This window comes from Primulina tabacum, chromosome 16 (genome assembly GCF_025594145.1).
Source record: "Primulina tabacum isolate GXHZ01 chromosome 16, ASM2559414v2, whole genome shotgun sequence".
In the NCBI taxonomy this organism is placed as follows: domain Eukaryota; kingdom Viridiplantae; phylum Streptophyta; class Magnoliopsida; order Lamiales; family Gesneriaceae; genus Primulina; species Primulina tabacum.
Window position 1 is genome coordinate 31,600,103 of NC_134565.1, and position 20,856 is coordinate 31,620,958.

The 20,856-nt window shown below is 37.2% G+C and overlaps 3 protein-coding genes across 4 annotated transcripts; all 3 read right to left on the minus strand.

Annotated features, from left to right (window-relative positions):
- Nucleotides 1-1,137: 1,137 nt before the first annotated feature.
- On the minus strand, nucleotides 1,138-10,251 carry LOC142528667 (heme oxygenase 1, chloroplastic). Its single transcript, XM_075633758.1, has 4 exons — nucleotides 9,586-10,251; nucleotides 8,519-8,742; nucleotides 1,541-1,648; nucleotides 1,138-1,441 (listed from the first exon to the last, which is right to left on the minus strand). The coding sequence occupies exons 1-4, from the start codon at nucleotides 9,974-9,976 to the stop codon at nucleotides 1,349-1,351; spliced, it is 816 nt and encodes a 271-aa protein (XP_075489873.1). The 5' UTR covers nucleotides 9,977-10,251; the 3' UTR covers nucleotides 1,138-1,348.
- Nucleotides 10,252-11,546: 1,295 nt separating this feature from the next.
- LOC142529382 (uncharacterized) lies at nucleotides 11,547-17,581 on the minus strand. 2 transcript variants are annotated; one of them, XR_012815892.1, is made up of 9 exons: nucleotides 17,399-17,580; nucleotides 15,609-15,707; nucleotides 15,013-15,449; nucleotides 14,769-14,832; nucleotides 14,625-14,678; nucleotides 13,166-13,234; nucleotides 12,977-13,042; nucleotides 12,816-12,884; nucleotides 11,547-11,829 (listed from the first exon to the last, which is right to left on the minus strand). XR_012815892.1 is itself a non-coding variant. In XM_075634912.1 (8 exons), exons 1-7 carry the CDS (start codon nucleotides 17,507-17,509, stop codon nucleotides 12,986-12,988), a joined length of 891 nt encoding a protein of 296 aa, XP_075491027.1. In that variant the 5' UTR covers nucleotides 17,510-17,581; the 3' UTR covers nucleotides 12,816-12,884; nucleotides 12,977-12,985. The 2 variants fall into 2 exon arrangements, 1 of the variants encoding a protein (XP_075491027.1); XM_075634912.1 differs by lacking the exon at nucleotides 11,547-11,829 and having other exon boundaries at nucleotides 17,399-17,581.
- Nucleotides 17,582-18,134: 553 nt separating this feature from the next.
- On the minus strand, nucleotides 18,135-20,280 carry LOC142529959 (SPX domain-containing protein 1-like). Its single transcript, XM_075635691.1, has 3 exons — nucleotides 19,866-20,280; nucleotides 19,230-19,356; nucleotides 18,135-18,754 (listed from the first exon to the last, which is right to left on the minus strand). Exons 1-3 carry the CDS (start codon nucleotides 20,139-20,141, stop codon nucleotides 18,318-18,320), a joined length of 840 nt encoding a protein of 279 aa, XP_075491806.1. The 5' UTR covers nucleotides 20,142-20,280; the 3' UTR covers nucleotides 18,135-18,317.
- Between the last annotated feature and the right edge of the window lie 576 nt (nucleotides 20,281-20,856).

Sequence of the window (20,856 nt, forward strand, 5' to 3'; positions counted from 1 at the left end):
ATGTTATGTTAAATATATTTACACTGCCGTATCAATATAAAAAATATTGATTTAATCAGTTTAATATTATCTTTTTAAATTCAATTAAACCAAAATGACTAAATTTTTAAAAAATCGATATTTTTGAAAGTTTTTTGTTGATTTATGTTTATATATATGTCAAATAATTAGAATGATCTTCAACGTATTTATTTAGGGTTTATACAAACAAAATCACAAGGTTCAACAATTACTAGATGATTTTGCAACATTTGCCTAAATCTATAAAATTTCATTTGGATCCGTGGATTTGAATTTAATAAAGAATTTAAAAGTGATTTTCAAATATAATGTTGTTTGAATCGATGAGTTTCAAATTTTTTGAATTGTGTGGATGAAAATTTAAGTGGATTTCAATTTATGCAATTTCAATAATAATTATGGTAGATTTTAAATACAGTCAAAATAGGTGTTATTAGAAAGGATTTGGGAGCTGAAAACATAACAACTTGTGTTATACACTTTTTACAGAAGATGATCAGTTGATCATCTGATGACCCTCACACAATGTCAGATGAATTTGAAAAAATGTCAGACGAAATGAGTTGATCATCTCATGTAAAAAATGTACAATACCATATGTTGTGTTTTTAACCACACTAGATGATCCACATCCTATTTGAAATCAATTCCACAAATTCTTCTACAAATCATATTTCTCCATCCAAATCAAATTTATCAATCCAAATACAATCAGAATTTAAAATCCGTCAAAATGAACAATATACAACCTGAATGCTAGTTGAGTAATTTGAAATCAAAAAATTCCATGATTGTTCGAACAAACCAAACAATTGAATTTCATCTATATTATTTTAATTAGGTATAAATCAACACTAAAAGAAACCCATCTGTGAAAACATTCGAGTGAATTAATACTTCATATTTAATATAAAAGCACAATTTTTCTTTGGAAAAATATAAAAGCACAAATGAAAAAATTCACATATTTTTAGCAGTTTTCTCTTCTCTTTAATAAAAATAAATAAAATAGAATAGAAATACACATATTTTTCTCTCTTCTCTGCATTCTCAGTTTGGGCTTTTCCCCGTCTGGTTTCATATTTCCAAGGAACAATATTTTGTCAAACACAATAATGAAAGAGTGTAAATTCAAATTTGCTAACATTGGATAAGATTATTACAAACAGTTTGATGGGCATTGATTTGTCAGTTTTGGTCGAAAGTGGGTCTAGAAGATGCTTGATTAGGTAGTTCTTTATCCACGCCCGGCATATTTATAATACCACTTGTATACAGGAAGAGTGAATCTTGAAATACCAGAGACTGGAAATTGCATGTTGCCACATCAAGATAGTATTAATCGGAGAATCGTCCCCGAAAATTTAAATGATTTCTCAGTTTCTTCAAGGCAATGATCCTTCTCCTCCCTCGTCCAGTTCTGCATAAATTTCAGGAGAAAAAAACATCTATAAAATGAAATGATATGGTCTCTCAGATGCTGAGAATTTTTGCCACTGAATTACGAACAAGATTTTACTTGGGCAACATTATTTAGCTTGTCGCGAACATTCTGCAATAGTTGGGCGAGGTCTCCATCCCATTTGTAGAACTCCAATTCTTTGCCATCGAGGATCTTCTCCGCCACCTGATGAGAAAGAAGATAACTAAAAGTGTATCTTAGACGGGTAACGTTAATAATAACAAGTTGTGCTGGACACCAAATCGAGATGAATCCCATCCTCGGTGTTAAGCATAGATTTATCAGAATTTAGTTACACTCGAAGATATACTCCACAACTACTTAGACAATGACAAGCATGCAGACCAATGGCACAACAAGCTCCATCACGAACTACTATCCATCACAACTGATTTATAATTATCCGTCTTTGATTTCACTCTCAACATTCTCAAACTTAAAAAACACCTATAAGTTGACAATGGAAGCCAACTTACAATCCTTTAATTTTTATTCCTAAGCTGATCCAATCAATTTTCTTCTTTTTACAGAGGTTCAAAAGGCGTAATGTGCTAGATAATGGTTAAAATGAAGTGATGTTAAACTTTAGTAAAACCACAGAGCTGAAGTGAGAAAAATTTTGAAAAATGCCTTTCCCTCCCTTGTGTGACGTAAGCTGGCTGACATCCTTCGAGGTTTTACTCCGGTGACCGTCGCCGGCTTCCGTCGCACCTCATCGATCATCTCCGACCACCGCCTAACCTCGTCGGCGGTTCGCTTTTCTTTTTTCTACTGCCCTTTCGTTCTTTTACCCGTTATTCTTTCATCCTCGGATCCTTGAAAGATCCTCCCCTTCGTCATCGGCGCCGAACGACGACTGTTGGACGGTCGTTTTTCACTTCTCTTCATCATTCCATTTCACTCTCGTCTCAGACCACTTTCTGTCTAATGGACTTTAGAGATGTGGTTAAGATTGAGTTTAAAACTTTCTCACTTAGGAAGGTGAACGGAGGCTTCTCGATCTTGTGGTCGGAAAAAACAAGGAATGTGACTTATCTTCTGGAATTAACTAGGGAAGAGGCAGCCTGGGAGAGGACAGTTCATTGAAATCTCCAGATTTAATTCGATGGGGAGGAAACAGAACATCATTGTGCCAAGCGGTGCAAACTCATATGGGTGGACAAGGATTTCAAACATACTCACCAAATTATTGACAGTGAATTCTCAGAGACCGGTTAAAGCTTATATCGATCAAGAAAAAGCCCCTATCAAAGATAATCCAGATCTCAGGCCTCTTCAAAGAGAAGCACGGGATTTCAACGAGGTTTACAGAAGAGTTCACAGGCTTGCGATGCGAAGCGATGCGAGAGGAATTGGCAGGAAGCTATTATCGTCACCAAAGAAAGAGTTAACATACCATGGGAGCGGATTGAACTGATATTAGGCAACGAAGTCAAGAGAAGAATCATATTATACCCATTCCAAGCCAATAAAGCAGTATGGTGGCCATCAAACTCGACGGAACTTTCTCGTTACTTTCAGCTGAAAAGGGGATTTTTTGACAGCGGGGTGTCTTTAGTGTTTGAGGAATGGAGACCAAATATCAACTCGTCGGATACAGTTTTTAGGTGTTGCAACAGCTGGATAAAAATTTCGGGTTTGCCTTGGAATCTATGGGAATTTGACAACTTCAAAATTATTGGGGACCGATGCGGAGGATTGGTGGAGATCATTGACGACACATTATCTTTCCGTGACTTGGAGGCAGCCAAGATAAAGGTCAACGGCACCAAAGATGGGTTTATCCACAACAAATTGATGATACGAATAAATGGGGAAGAGCTGGAGCTCAACTTCTCTGTGGAATCCTTCGATCTAAAGGCTTATGAAATTTATGCCAAGCAAACCTACGCCCAAGTCGTGGTTAATGGCAAGAAGATGGCGGCGGGGTGGGGAAATTCCAACATCCACAGGATCACTAATGCAGAAGGAGATACTACCTACTGTCAAAAGGACAAGCCAACTGAAGAGCAAGGAAATATGCATTCGACTTCAGCACCAACAGGGATCCCGGGAAAAAGCTTGAAAGCAGCTCAAAATATGGAAAGAAAGGTGGAAAAAATATTACAACGAGTTCTGCCAAAAAAAATCGAAGACTTTAGACGATCCACAATATCTTCAGCACCCATCAAAGATAGTGCGGTCAGAGCCAAACATCACGGCGACAATGGCACAACCAAAGTATTGCCTTCTTTCGGATACACCTATTGCCGAAGAAATAGCAGATCTTTCAAGGATGGCGCGGATATGACTGAAGTAGAAGGGGAATTCAAGGCGGATGAAATGAACAGGGAGGAAGAAATCATGGAAGGGGAAATTGATTTGGAAGATAACGATGTTTTACACTTCGACGATCCCCAAGATGAATGTTTCGATGATACATTTGCGTCTTCAGATTCGGGGAGTCAATTATCGTCTTATCCGGATTCCTTGGCAGGCAATGATACAGAAGAATTAGACATTCAGGGGCTGTTTTTCCAGGATGATGCAAAACAGGTCAACAAAGTTCCATTTTCCCTTGACAACAATACACCTCTAGTGGGCCAGGTACTTTCCTGTTTTCAACCATCGACTCTTCCTCGTTCACTCAAACTCCATTCTCTTCTTCTCGCGTCTTTTTGTGCTTTTAGTTTGTATAGAGGGTTCTTAGGGGGGGGTGTCAATAAGCATTCATGACAAGTCGGGTTCCGAGAGTGAATTTTCCAAAGGTAAGTCGGTGAAGGTCACTTCTATTGTTGCAAAGAAAATTGGGGATGTGAACTCGGAATACAAATCAATCAAGGAAACTAAAAAGCCATCGGGCAGCTTAAACAGAGAACTTGACAGGCTGAAATGGGGTATCAATTATGAGAAAGGTTCGAGTTCCAAGGGATCACAACGGTTGTTATGAAGATTTTCTCGTGGAATATTGGGGGGTGGGGGGCTCATCGAGAAGAAGGGAACTAGTTCGAATGGTTATCCGCAAGGAAAATCCGGACATCGTTGTAATTCTAGAGACTAAGAGAACTGTCGTGGATCGTTGGTTCGTTGCTAGTGTATGGAAATCAAGATTCGTGGAATGGATCAGTTTACCGGCAGAGGGGAGATCGGGCGGGATCCTATTAATGTGGGATCCTAGAGTAGTTTTGGTAAGTGACAATTTGATCGGACACTTCTCGGTATCACTTGAAATTAGGTGGAGAGATGAAATCAGGTGGTGGTTCACAGCAGTGTACGGCCCATGTAAGCCACGACAAAGAGAATTTTTCTGGGATGAACTAGCTGGTCTGCATTCCATTTGCGGAGAGTTGTGGTGCGTCGGAGGTGACTTTAATGTGGTTCGAAACTTGAGTGAGAAAATGAATAGCAAATCTTATACCACAAGTATGCATTGTTTCGACAATCTAATAGACGAATTGGATCTACACGATCCTCCTTTATTAAATGCAAGATTCACTTGGTCAAACTTCAGGGATATCCCGATATGCTGTAGATTAGACAGGTTTCTCATTTCAAGGGGGTGGAAGGATATTTTCCCTTCATTCAGACAGACGGTGCTACCTAGAATCACATCGGATCACCATCCCCTCGTCATGGACACTATGAAAGTGAGATGGGGTCCTGCACCTTTCAGATTCGAAAATGCTTGGTTGTTGCATCACAGTTTCAAAGAGTTGGTTAAAACATGGTGGAATTCGGGCGGTACTCAAGGGTGAGCGGGCTATAAATTCATGAGAAAGCTCAAAGATATCAAAATAGAGACCAAGAAATGGAATATTGAGGTATTCGGCAATGTCAATATCAGAATCACCGAGTTGCAAAATAAAATCTCAGAATTGGACGCGAAAGAGGAGCGGGGTCAGTGGTCAGCAAATTTAAAAAATGACAGAATAGAGGCAAGATGTGAGCTGGAAAGTTTAAACATCCGCAAACTCCAAATTCAAAGTCAAAAGGCCAAGTTAAAATGGCTCAAGGAAGGGGATCAAAACTCTAATTTTTTCCACTCATTATTGACTGGGCGTAGGAATAGAGCAACGATTGAAAAGATAGAGCTGGAGGACGGATCAGGTCATAACAGAAGAATTAGAGATCGAAAACAAAATTGTGGGTTTCTACAAAAATCTGTATAGGACTTCGGAAGGGGATGGAACGGGCAGCGACGACTTGGAGTGGAGCCCTTTAGTTTCGACAGAGGCAGCACGATTGGAGGAGAAATTTTCGGAGGAAGAAATCAGAGATGCGGTGTTCGAATGTGATGGATTTCAAGCTCCGGGGCCTGATGGTTTTACGCTGGCCTTCTACCAAAAGAATTGGGATACAGTTAAACCGGATCTCATGAAAGTGTTCGCTGAATTTTTCGAGGGAGGAATTATCAACGGACTCACGAATGAAACGTATATTTGCCTTATACCAAAGAAAAGAGAAGCGATGAGGATTAAAGATTTCAGACCAATTAGCCTCATAACGAGTTTGTACAAAATTTTGGCAAAAGTACTGACAAATAGATTGAAGAAAGTGATGAGCAGCACAATAGCGCAAAACCAATGCGCTTTCGTCAAAGGAAGACAGATAACGGACTGTTGTCTAATTGCCAACGAAGTGGTGGAGGAGCATAGAAGGAAAAAGAAGCAAGGGTGGGCATTGAAAGTTGATTTGGAAAAAGCTTATGATAATGTCGACTGACGATATCTAGATTTTGTGCTTCTTAAGAAAGGATTCGGGGTAAGGTGGAGGAAGTGGATTAAGGGATGCATATCCAATGTCTCCTTCTCGGCCTTCATTAATGGAAGACCTAGGGGGAAGTTTAGAGGGGAAAGAGGACTCAGACAAGGAGACCCATTATCTCCTTTTCTCTTTAACCTCGTGATTGATGGCTTAGGCCGAATGATAGACAAGGCCAAGACGGATAACATTTTGAGAGGTCTTGTAGTTGGAAGGGACAAAATCGAAGTTTCTCACATACAATTCGCGGACGACACCCTCTTTTTTTTGTACAATCTGCTACACATTTAAGGGAAGCGGTGGGGTTGCTGAATTTGTTTTGTGCGCAATCGGGGCTGAAAATCAATCTTGAAAAATCAGCGGTCCTAGGATTGAATCACTCGGACTACAAGGTTGAGGAGATGGCGAAAGAACTTGGATGCAAGCGAGAGCAATGGCCGATTAAGTATTTGGGGGCACCATTGGGAGGAAACCCTTCGAAATTTGAATTTCGGGAACCCGTTGTCTCAAAAATGGCCAAAAAACTTGCTAATTGGAAGAAGTCTTTCCTTTCGAGAGGAGGTCGATTGACATTGATTAAATCTGTGTTGAGCGCAATGCCAACTTATTTCATGTCTCTGTTTAAGATACCATCTCGAGTTGCGAAACATATGGAAAAATTGATGAGGGACTTCTTGTGGGATGGAGCGGATGGGGAGACGCATTGTCATGTGGTTGGATGGGAACAAGTGTGCAAGCCTCTAGCGAGAGGCGGACTTGGTTTGGCTAACATACGATTGAGGAACTTGGCTCTTTTAGGAAAATGGTGGTGGCGATGCGCAGTGGAAGATAACCCTTTGTGGAAAAAAGTTGTGGGCAGCATATATGGGTTTCAAGCTAATGGGTGTGACGTGAACCTTGCAAAGAATTCTACTTACAAAAGCCCGTGGAAGTTTATCTCTCGTGCTCACTCGACTTGTCACCAGTTAATAGGGACGGTGCTTAAGGGGAGGAATTTTCTGCGTTTCTGGGAGGATAGGTGGGTGGGTTTGGTGTCTTTTAAAGAGTGCTTTCCTAGTCTGTTCCGTCTTTCATCCTTTGTAAACAAACCAATCAACCATTTTTATTCCATCATCGAGTCTCAGGGTGAGTCTATTTTTCAGTGGGATTTAAGGTTTAGAAGGGATTTAAACAGTTCCGAGTTGGAGGAGTTCAGTACTCTTTTAGGTGTCTTAGACTCGGTTAGATTATGTGTGGGTTATGCGGATGTCCGGGTTTGGTTAGGAGATCCTTCTAGAGTCTTTTCCGTCTCATCCCTATATGATTCATTCACTCAGGGCAACTCTTCTGGTGTTTTCCATTACCATTCTAATATATGGAAAGTACCAATACCACTTAAGGTTAAGGTGTTTTCTTGGATAGTGGCTTTGGGTAAGTCGCAGACCTGTGACGTAGTGCAGAAGCGGATGCCGGGCTTTGTTGTGTCCCCCCAGTGGTGCACTTTATGCAAGAGAAGCGAGGAAACTCAAGATCATATTCTGTTGGATTGCTCATTCACGACTCAAATCTGGATACAAGTTATGCACCATTTGGGGTTCGAGTGGGTTTTTCCTAGAAGATCGCAAGACATGTTTATCACCGAGCCGGGATTCCTAAAGGGAAAGAGTCTGACGAACTTCTGGTACTTAGTTCTACATTGCACTTTTTGGTCTATTTGGATGGAACGTAACAGCAGAATATTCAGGGACAAAGAAAATACTTGGGAAGATTTATGGGACAGCATCAGATTCAGAGTGGCTACTTAGACAATAATCATACCTCAGTTTCAGCATATCACATTATCAGAGTTAGTTAGGGACTGGAAGTTCATTTCTTGTTAGCATATTCGCAAGGACTCGAGGACTTTTGTAACGAACTTTAATTTCCTAGCATCTGATGTTTGTGGATTACTCATCCACTGTAATTGTAACAATCTTTATTAATAAAATAATAAATAGTTTCTGATAAAAAAAAATGAAGTGATGTTAAGATATGATGTGAGGAAGTATAATATCGAACGAAGGGAAAAGCTAAAATGAGTGATGAGATCATTTTTCAGGTGGTAGAAGCCAGAAGGGATCCAGAATCTCATATTAAGCACCAAGTTCATCTCTTTACCGTAATATTGTTTATCCAGTTATATACTGATCGATTAATTTAGTCACCAAACATGATGTACAGAATATAGAAACATGCATAACTTAACAAAAGAGCATTGTTAGGATGGCTAGCATTTTCAAGTTCAGGAAATTAGAATTTTTCACAAATAATTATTACCTTTCTTCCTATCATCCTGCCACCAGCCGAGTGAGCAAAGTATGTGTTGTAGAAATGGCAAAGGAATGCCTGAGGATCTTTTTCCGATAATTCTTCAAGATACTCAGCATAAGTAACACCTGGGGAGGATGGTTCTGGTATAATATGGCCTTGCTGCCTAAACCATTCCAAGTCCTTTGCAAGGCATTCTGATCTTTCTAGACCTGTGTTCCGGAATTCTGCATCTGAAAATTAAAAATAATTACATTTAACTTAGAAATCATATGACACATACAAAATTTAAGCAACTAAAAGCTCTTCGTCATTATTACAAATACAGAAAAATCAGTCAAGAACATTTTATAACTAACGTGAAGTTCAATTTGCGATCTTTCATGCAAACAAACAATTTTTTTCTTGGAACAGGTTGATTAACAAGGTGCATATTATGTCTTCACCACAACAAGTACAACCGAAGTCGACAAACAACTATGTAGCTGCAATGATGATATCACATATTAAGAACACAAACCCAAAAGTGACGAAGTTTGTACTGTTTCAAGAACTCCATAATGTGTTTCTTCCTAATTCCTCATGATTGCTCTATTATGAGCAACCAGCTAATATTCTCTTCTCTTAATCTTCAAATTCACTATAATGTCAGCGAAAAACATACACAGTTAAGCCATTGATTACAAAGCTTTCCCTTTTATCATTTATGAAAGTCAAATGTTTAGGCCATTTCCGAAACAAGTAAAAAAGATTAGGATTAATGAGAAAAATAAGCAATATAGCAGAAGTCCATAGCGGAAACGTACACATAGTCATAAACAACAAACGAGCACAATCAGCAAATGATCAGAAAAATGAAACATCAATGATCATTTATTTCCCTTCGGACAAGCCACAACTTCGAAGTTAACACATAAAATATATCTACTAAAAAGGCTGATATATGCATTGAAACTTCCATGCTTTAATTCCTCAAGCAACGGCAAAATTCAAACTAATAAGGCTAGCACAAATAACACGACTGACCAAGAAGCAAACAAATACACAAATAACACAACTTGATAGAACATACTCACATTCGGGGCATGAAGCTCTCTCCACAATCTTCTCGAGAGTTTCATAAACATACTTGCTATCCACCAAAAACTTCAAGTACCCCTCAATGGTGGGGTCCCATTTAGCCACAGGCTGCCCCTCTGGCTCCTTCTCCCCTTCCTTAGCTTGGTCCCTAGTGTGCAGTTTCATAGCCACAAATCTCATTTCCTCCACAAACCCCTTAGCCTCACCCGGATACCTTTTCTTGTGCTTCTCCGCAGCCGCAGTTGCTGAGGTAACCACCATCCTTGCCTTCTTCACGGAAAGAATCGAGATGGGCAGAGACAAAAATCGAGTCGGAGGTTGTTTGGAAATAGAAATTTGAGCTTTCTTGAAAAACTGTGATTGCGAGGTGGGTGTTATAGAAGCCATCGCAAGAAAGCAATCGTGTTGAATCAGGAATCACAGAGGCGGGTTAAATTAAGATTCTTGTTGAGTAAAAGACAAGAAAAGAGTGACGAAAAATGGATATATGTATGTATGAAGAAAAGGTAAATCGAAACTGAGAGAAGTACGGTACTAGCTAGTACAAAAAGTTTATTCTTCCATGGAAATGGATAGAATTCTCCATTTTCTACAAGCAGACGGCCGGGGCGGCTCAGGATGGGATGGGATGGGATGGGAGAAGGAGTTATACGACGTCGTTCTGACCGTAGACCGTTCGTTTAATTAATTGATTTTTGAGTTTGATTTAGCGTAATTTTCCGCCTAATATAATTTATTGGGTTGGATGCGAAGTCTTTTACGAATTCAGAAAGTTTTGAGTACGTTTTCTTAAAAATATATATATATATATATATATATATATATATATAATTTTATAGGAGTGATGTTATATATACAACACAAAAAATTCAATTTGTCAAAATCTCACTATGTATTGAATACAAAATCTCGCGATATAACAATAAAATCTTGTGATATGATGATTGTAAATATCGGTGTAACGATATATTGGTAGTATATTTAGCATTATTCATTTTATATTTAGATAAAGTAGTTAAAAAGGAGCTTTTTCTTCTAGTTTTTAAGAGAATTTATAGGAGAATTATAAAACCATGTTAATCTTTTTTTTATTAAAAAAAAACGAAGAAGAAAAAGCAATAAAACATGAATATGCCAATTATTAGTGTTTAATTGGATCATTTATCTTTGTTTATTATCAAAAACGATAATTATCTCGTGGTTGGCACGACGAATGAATACCTCCAACATTGCTTTATTTGATAAATATGACGATTATTTTCAAAAAAAAAAAACATTTGATATTAACTTGTTCAAATTGTCTTTAGATATGCATGTCTATGTCTCATGATTGATATGACTAATATAAATCGATCGAACTTCGCTATAATTGCTATATATGTCTTGAGTGTTTCCCTAATAAGTGATATTTAACTTGTTGAACTTGTTTTGGATTGACGTATCTTTGCGTTTGATCGACAGGATTAGTGATGCATTCTTGTGTCGATTTTTCTATGACTGGTAGGACAATTTTCCATTTGTTAAATTAATTTACTATAATATTTCATGACCTTTGTTGATTTTATTTACTTGGTGAAAGGAAAGGAAATAAAAGACTAATGACAACGACTCATAGAGGGCAATGCATATTCTTGTTATTCAATCAAGGTTAATCTTGTGCAGCCTCAATGTTTTATTTGAGGATGATTTGGTCTATGTAGTATGGCCTACGGTTGTACACAACTTTATCTCTCTTGATAGACTCTACACCTAACATAGTCTTGATTTATTAATTGTGGGAGATACCAATATAATCCTACTCTAAGCCAAACGACGATTTGTTCTTTGTTATATCGGTTTGTTAATCAAGTTTTTACTAGCATCAAGTAACATTTGAATCCAATCACTTTAATCATAATAAATTTGTCATGTTAAATTGTCTGTTTGATACAAAATTAGTTTATCACAAAGCTATGTTCGAAATCACGAAAGTTAGGATTTCTACATGATTATAAAATGAAGTAAACAATATTATCTATTTAGATTTGATTCGAGGATTCTACCATCATATCCATCCAAATTATAATTAAAAAAATAGTGTGTAAACCTGATGGAAGTGCTTTCAAGAAAAGAGATACAAGTTTTGTTTGTAGCCATAACCACACCAAGCCAACGAGCTTGAGTCTGACTTAATTCTAAGATATCGCATCAACTATGACTCCGTCCTTTCCCAACTCAATCGAGGTCGATTCTACTAGTAACTGCAAGCAATAAGTTCGAGTTAACTCCATCAGAATCACATCATACTTCATAATGATATTTCTGGAGTAGGATGTGGACAAGGTGGAACTCTAGCAACGAGTGACATTTAGATTCTAAAGGGATATGTTTACAAGGGTACAACTAATTAACACCGACGGTTATAGGTAGATTATGTAAATTTAATATGATCCCTTAAACGTTCAAGTAAATCATATATGATCCCTGCGATTACTAACCAATGGACCTCATTAAATCCCAGGAAGTAAAGAATGCTCTTGATGCCATGCTCCAGTGACACCAACAGTTTTGTTCAAAGAACAACAGTTTTACTCTTCAAAAAATAATAGAGTTTACAGTTTTGCTCACTAACATTGTACATCTCAGCCTCACTGAGTGTTAAAAAGATTTTCCCAAGACTGTACTTGGATGGGTGAATTCGGGGTTATAAAGTTTCAAATTATCGATAGAAGTCGACTCGAATTGTTTAAATATTTTCCCAATAAATGGATTTGAAATCATTTTAATTACACTTTCAGCCAAACATAACATCCTCATCTCACATCTATAGTAGAAGGTTTCCTAAAACTTAGCATTGCAATAAACTTCCTCCTTACTACTAGTTTCCTAGGCGTAGATTAGGCTATAAGAGAATTCACCTCCACAGGCTGCTAAAGCCCCTACGAGGTTGATTTATCTTCTATCACCAGGTAACTTGATTCATAGATGAAGTTTTCTTCATTCTCACCAGTTCTATCCGAACATAGTAGCTAACGAAGTAAGATAAACAGGATTTTCCAATCAGAAGAACTATAACTGAAATTATAAGCTTTACCCTACCTTATTAAAACTTAAAGCCAAAGGTTCATAAAAAATAACTAGATAATTTTTAACTGCAAAAAACTAAGACATACGGGGAACATCACAGTGACCAAAGCCATTGCGTAGATTTGAAAATGCACAGATAGACATACATATGGATGCTAACCTGGAGTTCTTGTTCAGAGCTTTTGAGTCTCTCGACATAGTCTCTCACTTGTAGATAAGATTTATGCAACTGCGCGATTGTAATATTCAGGAAAGATGATGACCAAATTTAAACATTTCTACCGGGAAGGGAAAATTGGTGACTGATATATCAAGCATTACCTTTGCTGATTATTGATGTAGATGTGACGTAAGCTTTTTTGCTGTGATTAATGAATTTTCCGATTTCTATAGGAACAGGAATTTTCTTTCATAAGGAAACATAGAGCAACCAAAACAACAACCAAAACAACGGAACTTTAAATTTGGAAACTCCAGAAAATCAAACTTTATCAATGCAAAAAATAATACCTGGCATTTTTCCCGTAACTCAGAAACTACTACTTGTTGGTCTGCGGCCACTCCTCGCATATGAGATATCTGATTGAATGAGTGGAGCATTATTTTCTACAGTAATATGAAATGGGACGAAGATTCACAGAACAAGAATAGATGGCCAACTGACTAACGATCTCCAAATTTTTTGATCCAGAGCCCCACTACTTACAGATGCAAACAACTGGAGATTAAAAGATTTAGTGATTCATTACAGGTAACAGAATGAGTTTATGCTTCTCTCAAATGACAAAATAATTGCATGCTAAAATATGTGAGTATGCACTATGTTTCATTGCAGACCAGAGGTTGAATGTGCTTCAGACTATGACAATGATGCTGTACATTCCAGCAAGTGAGCATAGTCAAAATTTGACTTCAGGGAAAACATTCCACTTGAAACTAGCCGCAAACAAATCTAAACCAATTTATGAGGCAGGTAGTTTTGTGAGAAAGGTGAAGTAAAGGTAAAAATATCAACCAAATCCACTCATCTTTACTGGGCAAATGCAAAAACACATCAATGAAAACTCAATAGGCCAGTTATGCCTAAGTTTTAATCCAACCACAACCACTGGTGTTGTCCGTTCCCTCTTCAATCTACCACCATGACTCTTCTGTATACTGTCAATCCACCACAGGCTTTCAGTCCACACCACATCCGCCGTCCACTGACTCCACTCCACTCCCATGGTTTGTTGTCGGCCATGGCACGTTAAACCAATTCAATATCCACGGCATAAAAATTTTAAAATGGACGGATTGGGTAATTGCCTATTTAGTTGTTACCCATTTAGATGCATTTTAAAAGCTGCATACGAGGGACAAGTTTTAAGGCAGGTTTGAACCCAATATGTTGGACAAATAACATATCATAAAATGATAATAATACACAAAAAGGGAAAAAAATTTCTGATCTTAATCTCACCTTCTTACAGTAAAATCATTATTACCGTAAAATAGGCTGCCTAACAAAATCTTCAAAACGAGAGATGCTACATGAAGACTAAACCTTTATCAAATGAACAAGAGCTACTTTATACAATGAAAAATATCCACATTTCCTAGTACTCATCAACATGTTAGACACTATGCACGATTGCTGATGTTTAAGGCCAAGATATCTTCTGAAAATGAAGCGTATATATGAGGGCTTCCAAAGCACTAATAGAAAACTTGCAGTAAAAGACAACCTAATAGCTAGGCCATATGCATATCTCAAATTCTAGTGAATAACGTCCTAGGAAATAATCAAATTATAATGAAATCCTGACTAGCCAAAAATTATCAGATTAGAATGCAATCCAAACTAGCAAAAAATAATCAAATTAGAATGCAAGCCCCACCACCCAAAACATGAGAGCCCGACCTACAGCAATGTCAGAAGCATTATACAACATATTCTCAGGTTTAACTCAATTAAGAAAATGTAGACCTCCATTTGAAGTTCTTCAAGATTCTGGCTTGAAATTGCCAATATGCTCTCGACCTGTTGACACGTAAAATTCTATAACTCGAGCAAAATTTTAAAAAAAATTACCCCTATAATATATCTAAGCAAAAGAACAATAAATTCAACCTGATCCTGATCATTGAATGATTCTGATGAAAGCTCTCTATTTGCATGGTTGTCAAAACCAGATCTGCTTAGGGATACTTCATTAGAACACTAGTAGCAGCTTGTCATAAAATAAATTACACTGAAAAAAATAGATTCAGCACCAATTCACCAAGTGAGGCTCTTGATGATTTCCAAAAAATCTAGTAAAGCAATCTATGTTATCAAACTCGTCAGCCATTATTATCAACAATAACAGTTATACCTATTCACCTGGTGAGGATCTTGACGTTTATCCTTTACTCCAGTTTTATGATGAGCATTGTTCCTCTGCTCCTCAATATTTTCACCGCTGTCTCTTTCCCACTCACGCTCTCGCTTCCTCTCCAGCTCCTTCTCCACACCATCCATATGATTATCATCGTCCAGAAATCTCTCTTCATCCAAATAGCGATCCTTTATACGATCATAACTGCGTACATGACTCTGATCTATCTCCTTGTCTTGGTCATAGTCCAAAGACCTTTTCCTATGTCCAACCCGCTGATTGTGCCTATAGTGACTATCATTTCTTCCATGATCTCTATCTCGGTCGCTGGCAAAACCCCTCCGCACATCACGTCGAAAACTCTCACGGTTTAAATTTGGTCTCCCGCCTCTGGTCCTCACGTCATTTACCTTCACAACTCTTCCATCAATGGTCTGAATAAAGGATTTATTACATCAAATATTTAGAAGAATTAACAATGAAAAAAAGTTGTGTAACTGCAAATAAATGGAAGAAGCTTATTCCCCAATGTCTAGGAAAATAACACAAATAAACATGAGATATTAAACAGAATGAAGGAGAGAGAAAAGCACCTTGCCATCCATTTCCTTGATAGCTTGTGTTGCTGATCTAGGGTTAGCAAAAGTAACAAATCCATAGCATTTTCCACCACAAGAGAGGTCATTGATTATCTGTAAAAACTATATCATTTATTTCAACAAATGTTCTTTAAACTGAAGATAATGCAACAAAGAATACAACAAAAAATAAAAAGTTAAAAATTGTCGATGCACTGATCTGAGACAGACTTCGAGGCAAATAAAACATCGCTATGTTCTTATTTCTTACCGATATTTTGGTGGTAAATGTGTCAAAAAGGAATTTCAATGAAAGAACACTAGCAAATTAGAAGGGGCTTTCAACAATATGCCCCAGGCCAAATTAGAAAACAGAAGAACAACAGGGCTAAAAAATAATCTTTATTATTTCGCTTGGGGATACAACAAGATTTACCATTCCGCAAATTAATTTTTTAGGCTGCCTTTGAATTGAAGATGCAACGGTCAATTATACATGTACAAAGACGAAATTTGTGCACCTAAGTTCATATCAGCTTCTCTACAAGCCTTTGCATGACTAATTATAATATAGATATCTTTTCCTCATCATATAACTTCTTCAGCAGTCAATACATTTCAGACACTTCAATTCCCATGGGAATCAAATTGTCTTTAAATATAGACTGAATTTTTTAAATAATCAAATCCACATAATCTCATTCAAAAACGTTGTATACAAATTGAATCACACGCAAAATTGCTTGAGTTTGGTAACAGCTTGTTTTAACCTAAAGACCCGATCAGAGCATCGCCTTAGGGCACCCACATTGGTTGGTTAATGGGTGTTAATAACACCAATTAATTTTCGCCCACCAATGTGGGCGCAAGAATTAATAATCTTGGCTGACATGGCAGCCAAGAAATTCATCAGAATGAACGGCGTTATTTCGAAATTTGCGACGGTTTTTCGTAAACCATCGCAACTTTGCGACGGTTTTTCGTAAATCGTCGCAAAGTGAAAAGCGTCTGTTTTTTTAAAAAAAAGGTCGCTATTTGCGACGGTTTTTTAACACCCGTCGCTATGTGCGACGGTTTTTGAAAAACCGTCGCTAATTATCACCAACGGCTATTTTCAAACGGCAAAAATTATGCACCTATCGTAATTCGTTTTCTTTGTATTTTGTGTTTTTTTTAAAGAGATTGTGTTGAATAATATTTTAAATAAAAGAGTCCAACTTTTTTTTCATTTCTTAATAATATTTTAATGAATATTGGAATTAAGTTATTTTTAAAATAATAATACTATTTATTTTTAGTAATATTTGTTGTAAAATTTTAAAAATATTAGAAAGATATTGAAATATTGAAAATAAAAAAAAATGAGTAAGTGGACAGTGGACCCATAAATAATGAAAGTTGAAATTAAATGAATGTGGGTGTGTGTTAATAATGGGGAAGTGTTAATGTAATGAATATGTGGCTCGTGGACCCCATCATTTTTGATGAGATGGAGAGTTATTAACATGGAATTAATTCCGACGGATGCGGATGCCCTTAGCACATTCCTTCAGTTAAACGTAATCCTAAGAACAAAGAATAAAGCAGTTTTGACTTTTTTCCCTTTCGCGAAATGAAGTTGCAATAACATAGAGATATCGGTCATTAACTTAAAATTGGGCCTCAACATATAATGAATTTGAACAATGCACAAAAAATATAACTAACTCAGAAACCAGAATCACAATTAAGAAATCAATTGGCAATTCGAACAGCTGAGTCAGCAAGCAAAGAAACGCATAGAATGAGGTGGAGGAGGAAGGGACCTTGACAGCAAGTACGGCGCCGAAAATGTTGAATGCTTTGCGCAAAGCCTCTTCGTCGGTGTCATACGGTAGACCGCCGACGTAGATGGAGCTGTCGTCATCGATTGTCATCGCCTCCTCACAGACCAGTGCTGCCCACACAGACCAAACGAACGGTCCCTTAGAAATTTAATCAAAATCCTAAATTATATTAAATATTTATAACTTTTTAAATTAATTATGACACGTGGACTACCAATTGATATGTATTTATTCCAATTTCGATACGAGCTTGTCTAATATTTTTTCTGCGACACTTTCTGTATATATAAATTGACATTGTTCATTATATGTTCGGTTTTCAATTGTTATTAAAGTCGTGTTTATTTTTATTTTGGACAGGGACGATTATAATTGGATTTCATTATATGTTCGGTTTTCAATTGTTATTAAAGTCGTGTTTATTTTTATTTTGTACAGGGACGATTATAATTGGATATCGAATTCGAGACTTTATTTCAAATTTAAGTTCTTTGTTTAACATATTAACTTACAAATTTGAATTCCGATTGTAAACATTATCGTAATTAGATTGTATTTTTTTTAGTTAGAAGATGATTTGTCGTAATTAGATTATATTTTTTTTAGTTATAATTAGATCTTGAACCCGAGACTCTTCGACGTACTTTTAGCAAGTAGTACCTTAACATTGATGAAGAAGCTTCATAATTCGATGCTGTAAAAAATGAATAAAAAATAGCCAGCGAATCAAAATTCATGTAATTATGCAATACAACAAGAATCTAACAGAGACTGATTTTTATACATTTAAACCTCTGCACATTGCAAGTGTTGTAAATGCAAAATAAGAAGAAACAAAAGTCAGACCAAACATCAAACTTAAACAAAGGGAACATTAATGGAGGCATTGGCTATATCACTACTTGGCAACTTGTTGGATAACAGGAACTCTATCCAAAGTACCCTCAAGTCCACTTATTTGCAGCGGTGGCAACGAAAAAACGCTAACAGTTGAACTTCCACTTCGAATTTCTTTCAAACCTCGTAACGCAATCAGGGTGCTCTTCATGTATAAACTTTCCATGTACTCGATCTCGGCAAGTTCCTTTGGCCCTTGAAGTAGCCTATCCTTTTCAGCGGTGGAACTAGTAGATGGTTCATCTCCGTTAACAGCCTCGAGAGCATCAGGGCATTCATTTGCTGGGAAGAGGCGTTCTAGCATCAGTTCACACTCTTTCACGAGCTTATATAGTAAATCGGTGGTAAAGAAAGGCTGCTGCAGAACTTTTTGAATGAAAGGCAAACGAAGAAGAGCACCGGTTCTCTTGTCATATTTCTTCAATATTTTAGCCAATCCTGTTAAGCATTGAGTTGAAAGTTTTAGACTTTCCAAACTTCGAATAGTGGAAGACTAGAAGTGCTCATAGCAATACTTCTTAACATTAACAAGACCAGCAGATAGCGAGGAGATTGATCAAGTAATCATGGGTTAGTCTATTATTCTATGATGTCAGGCTTATCCCAGATATCTAAACCAAATACTGGACAAAGACCTCAACAAAACTCCATTCAAATCATTGTGGATCTCATGACAACCTACATTAGACTGAAATCAATAACTGGATAATCTATAATATGTTGGCATCGGGATTAGTTAGTTGAAAAGATAGGCATTTGGCAATTGGTATTCTGATTAGAAAAAAGAAAGAGATTGCTGATGTTTCTGATCAGTGATCATGAACTATACATGAATCAGCCTCGGTAAAAGAACTAAAATACAGAAATGAACACAGAGAAAGAATGATAGCTAGAAATGGCCCAATATATCTACCTGTATAATTGAGAGCACTATAGTTCTCCAACAAAACCATCTCCCCGTGAAAGTCCACGATTTCTTTCCAGATCCTAATCATTTCATCTTTACTATTCCTAGCCATTGCCACTGTGTCCCCAAGTTCCTGTAAACAAAAATGCACGCCGATTTACAAACTCAACCAAATACAAATTTGAGAACGCACACGTTTTAGCTCCATCACTTGATAACCACCAATGGTTACAGACTCAACGAGTATATGATCTTTTCTCGCACATCTGAAGACAAAAACGCAAACTGACATTCACAAGCATTGTACAACGATTACCACATGAAGAGGACAACCAACATAAAAAAGGGACAGATTCATGAATTTTCCAACATAACGAAATCGAATTGTGCCCACTACAAAGATCTCAAATAAACCAATAGAAGTAGATCGAAAGACAGGAGTGGCAAACGAGAAATTGGCTGACAAATCTAAAAAATATGCATGCAAATCGACCTGACATTTCTTTAACCATAAAATACAACCTCAGGACATGACAACGTTTACCCACAACTTAAGAATCATCGAATCCTATTCCAGCGAAAAAAAAAAAATTAAACTTTCCAATCAACAACCAAATAATAATTTATTTTGAAAAATAATACCTTTAACCTGATGATATACTCCTCCTCCTTCTCCACAAAGAAGGCATTAAATTTCTCGAGCTCAGCCTCCAAAAGCTTGACGAAATCGACCTCCTCTGCCGTCATGGAATCCCTCCCTCCACCTTCTTCGTCCATTCTCCGCCTCTTGGGAGCCGACGGCTGCTTCGGCACGATCATCTTGAGGCGCTTCTTCAATTCCTTGTACGAGAGAAACTTGTCCCTCCACTCCGGCAACGTCTCCTCAATCTGGTTGCTCAAACTCTTGCCAAACTTCATGTTTGCAACACAAAAAAACAGAGAATTCGAAGGTTCGAGGATACGAACATATGTATGTTTCTTTTCGGAAGAGAATGAATGCAAAATTAGATACAACAAACCGTAATGGAGGAAAAAGAATATCCGAAGGGTATAGTTGGGGATATTCTTTTGTTCTGTGGAGATATATTGGTTTATTCCCTTTAAGACGGCGACGTTTTCGTAGTTTAACATATCCTCTCTCTGACGATGATGCCACGTGGCCACTTTCAGTGATGGGTAAGAAGACTGCAGGCGGATCCGAGTCTCAGCTGATCATATCTTTTCCACACATATAGCTATTTTTCGGTGTATTATATAAATATTCGACTTGACGTTTGTTAGAAAATCATGTGCGATATATTCATCCGACAAATTTTTGCGAGGGGAATATCGGATTTGACGCTTGTTAAAGAATCGCATTTGTAATGGGAATATCCGAGCTGACGCTTGTTAGAAAATCAAGCGCGATATGCTCATCCGATAAATTGTTTACAAAGGGATCGAACTTATGATTACTTGTCAAAAGTTTACATGTTTTACCAATTGTAATATCCTTAAATCTATATAGTGTATACAATATTATCAAGCGTGAGATCCTTAGAATAACTATTTTAAATGATATCAAAATATTTAGTATCAAAATTACCCTTCTTACCATACTAAAAACTTTACCAAGTCACTCAATATTTCACAT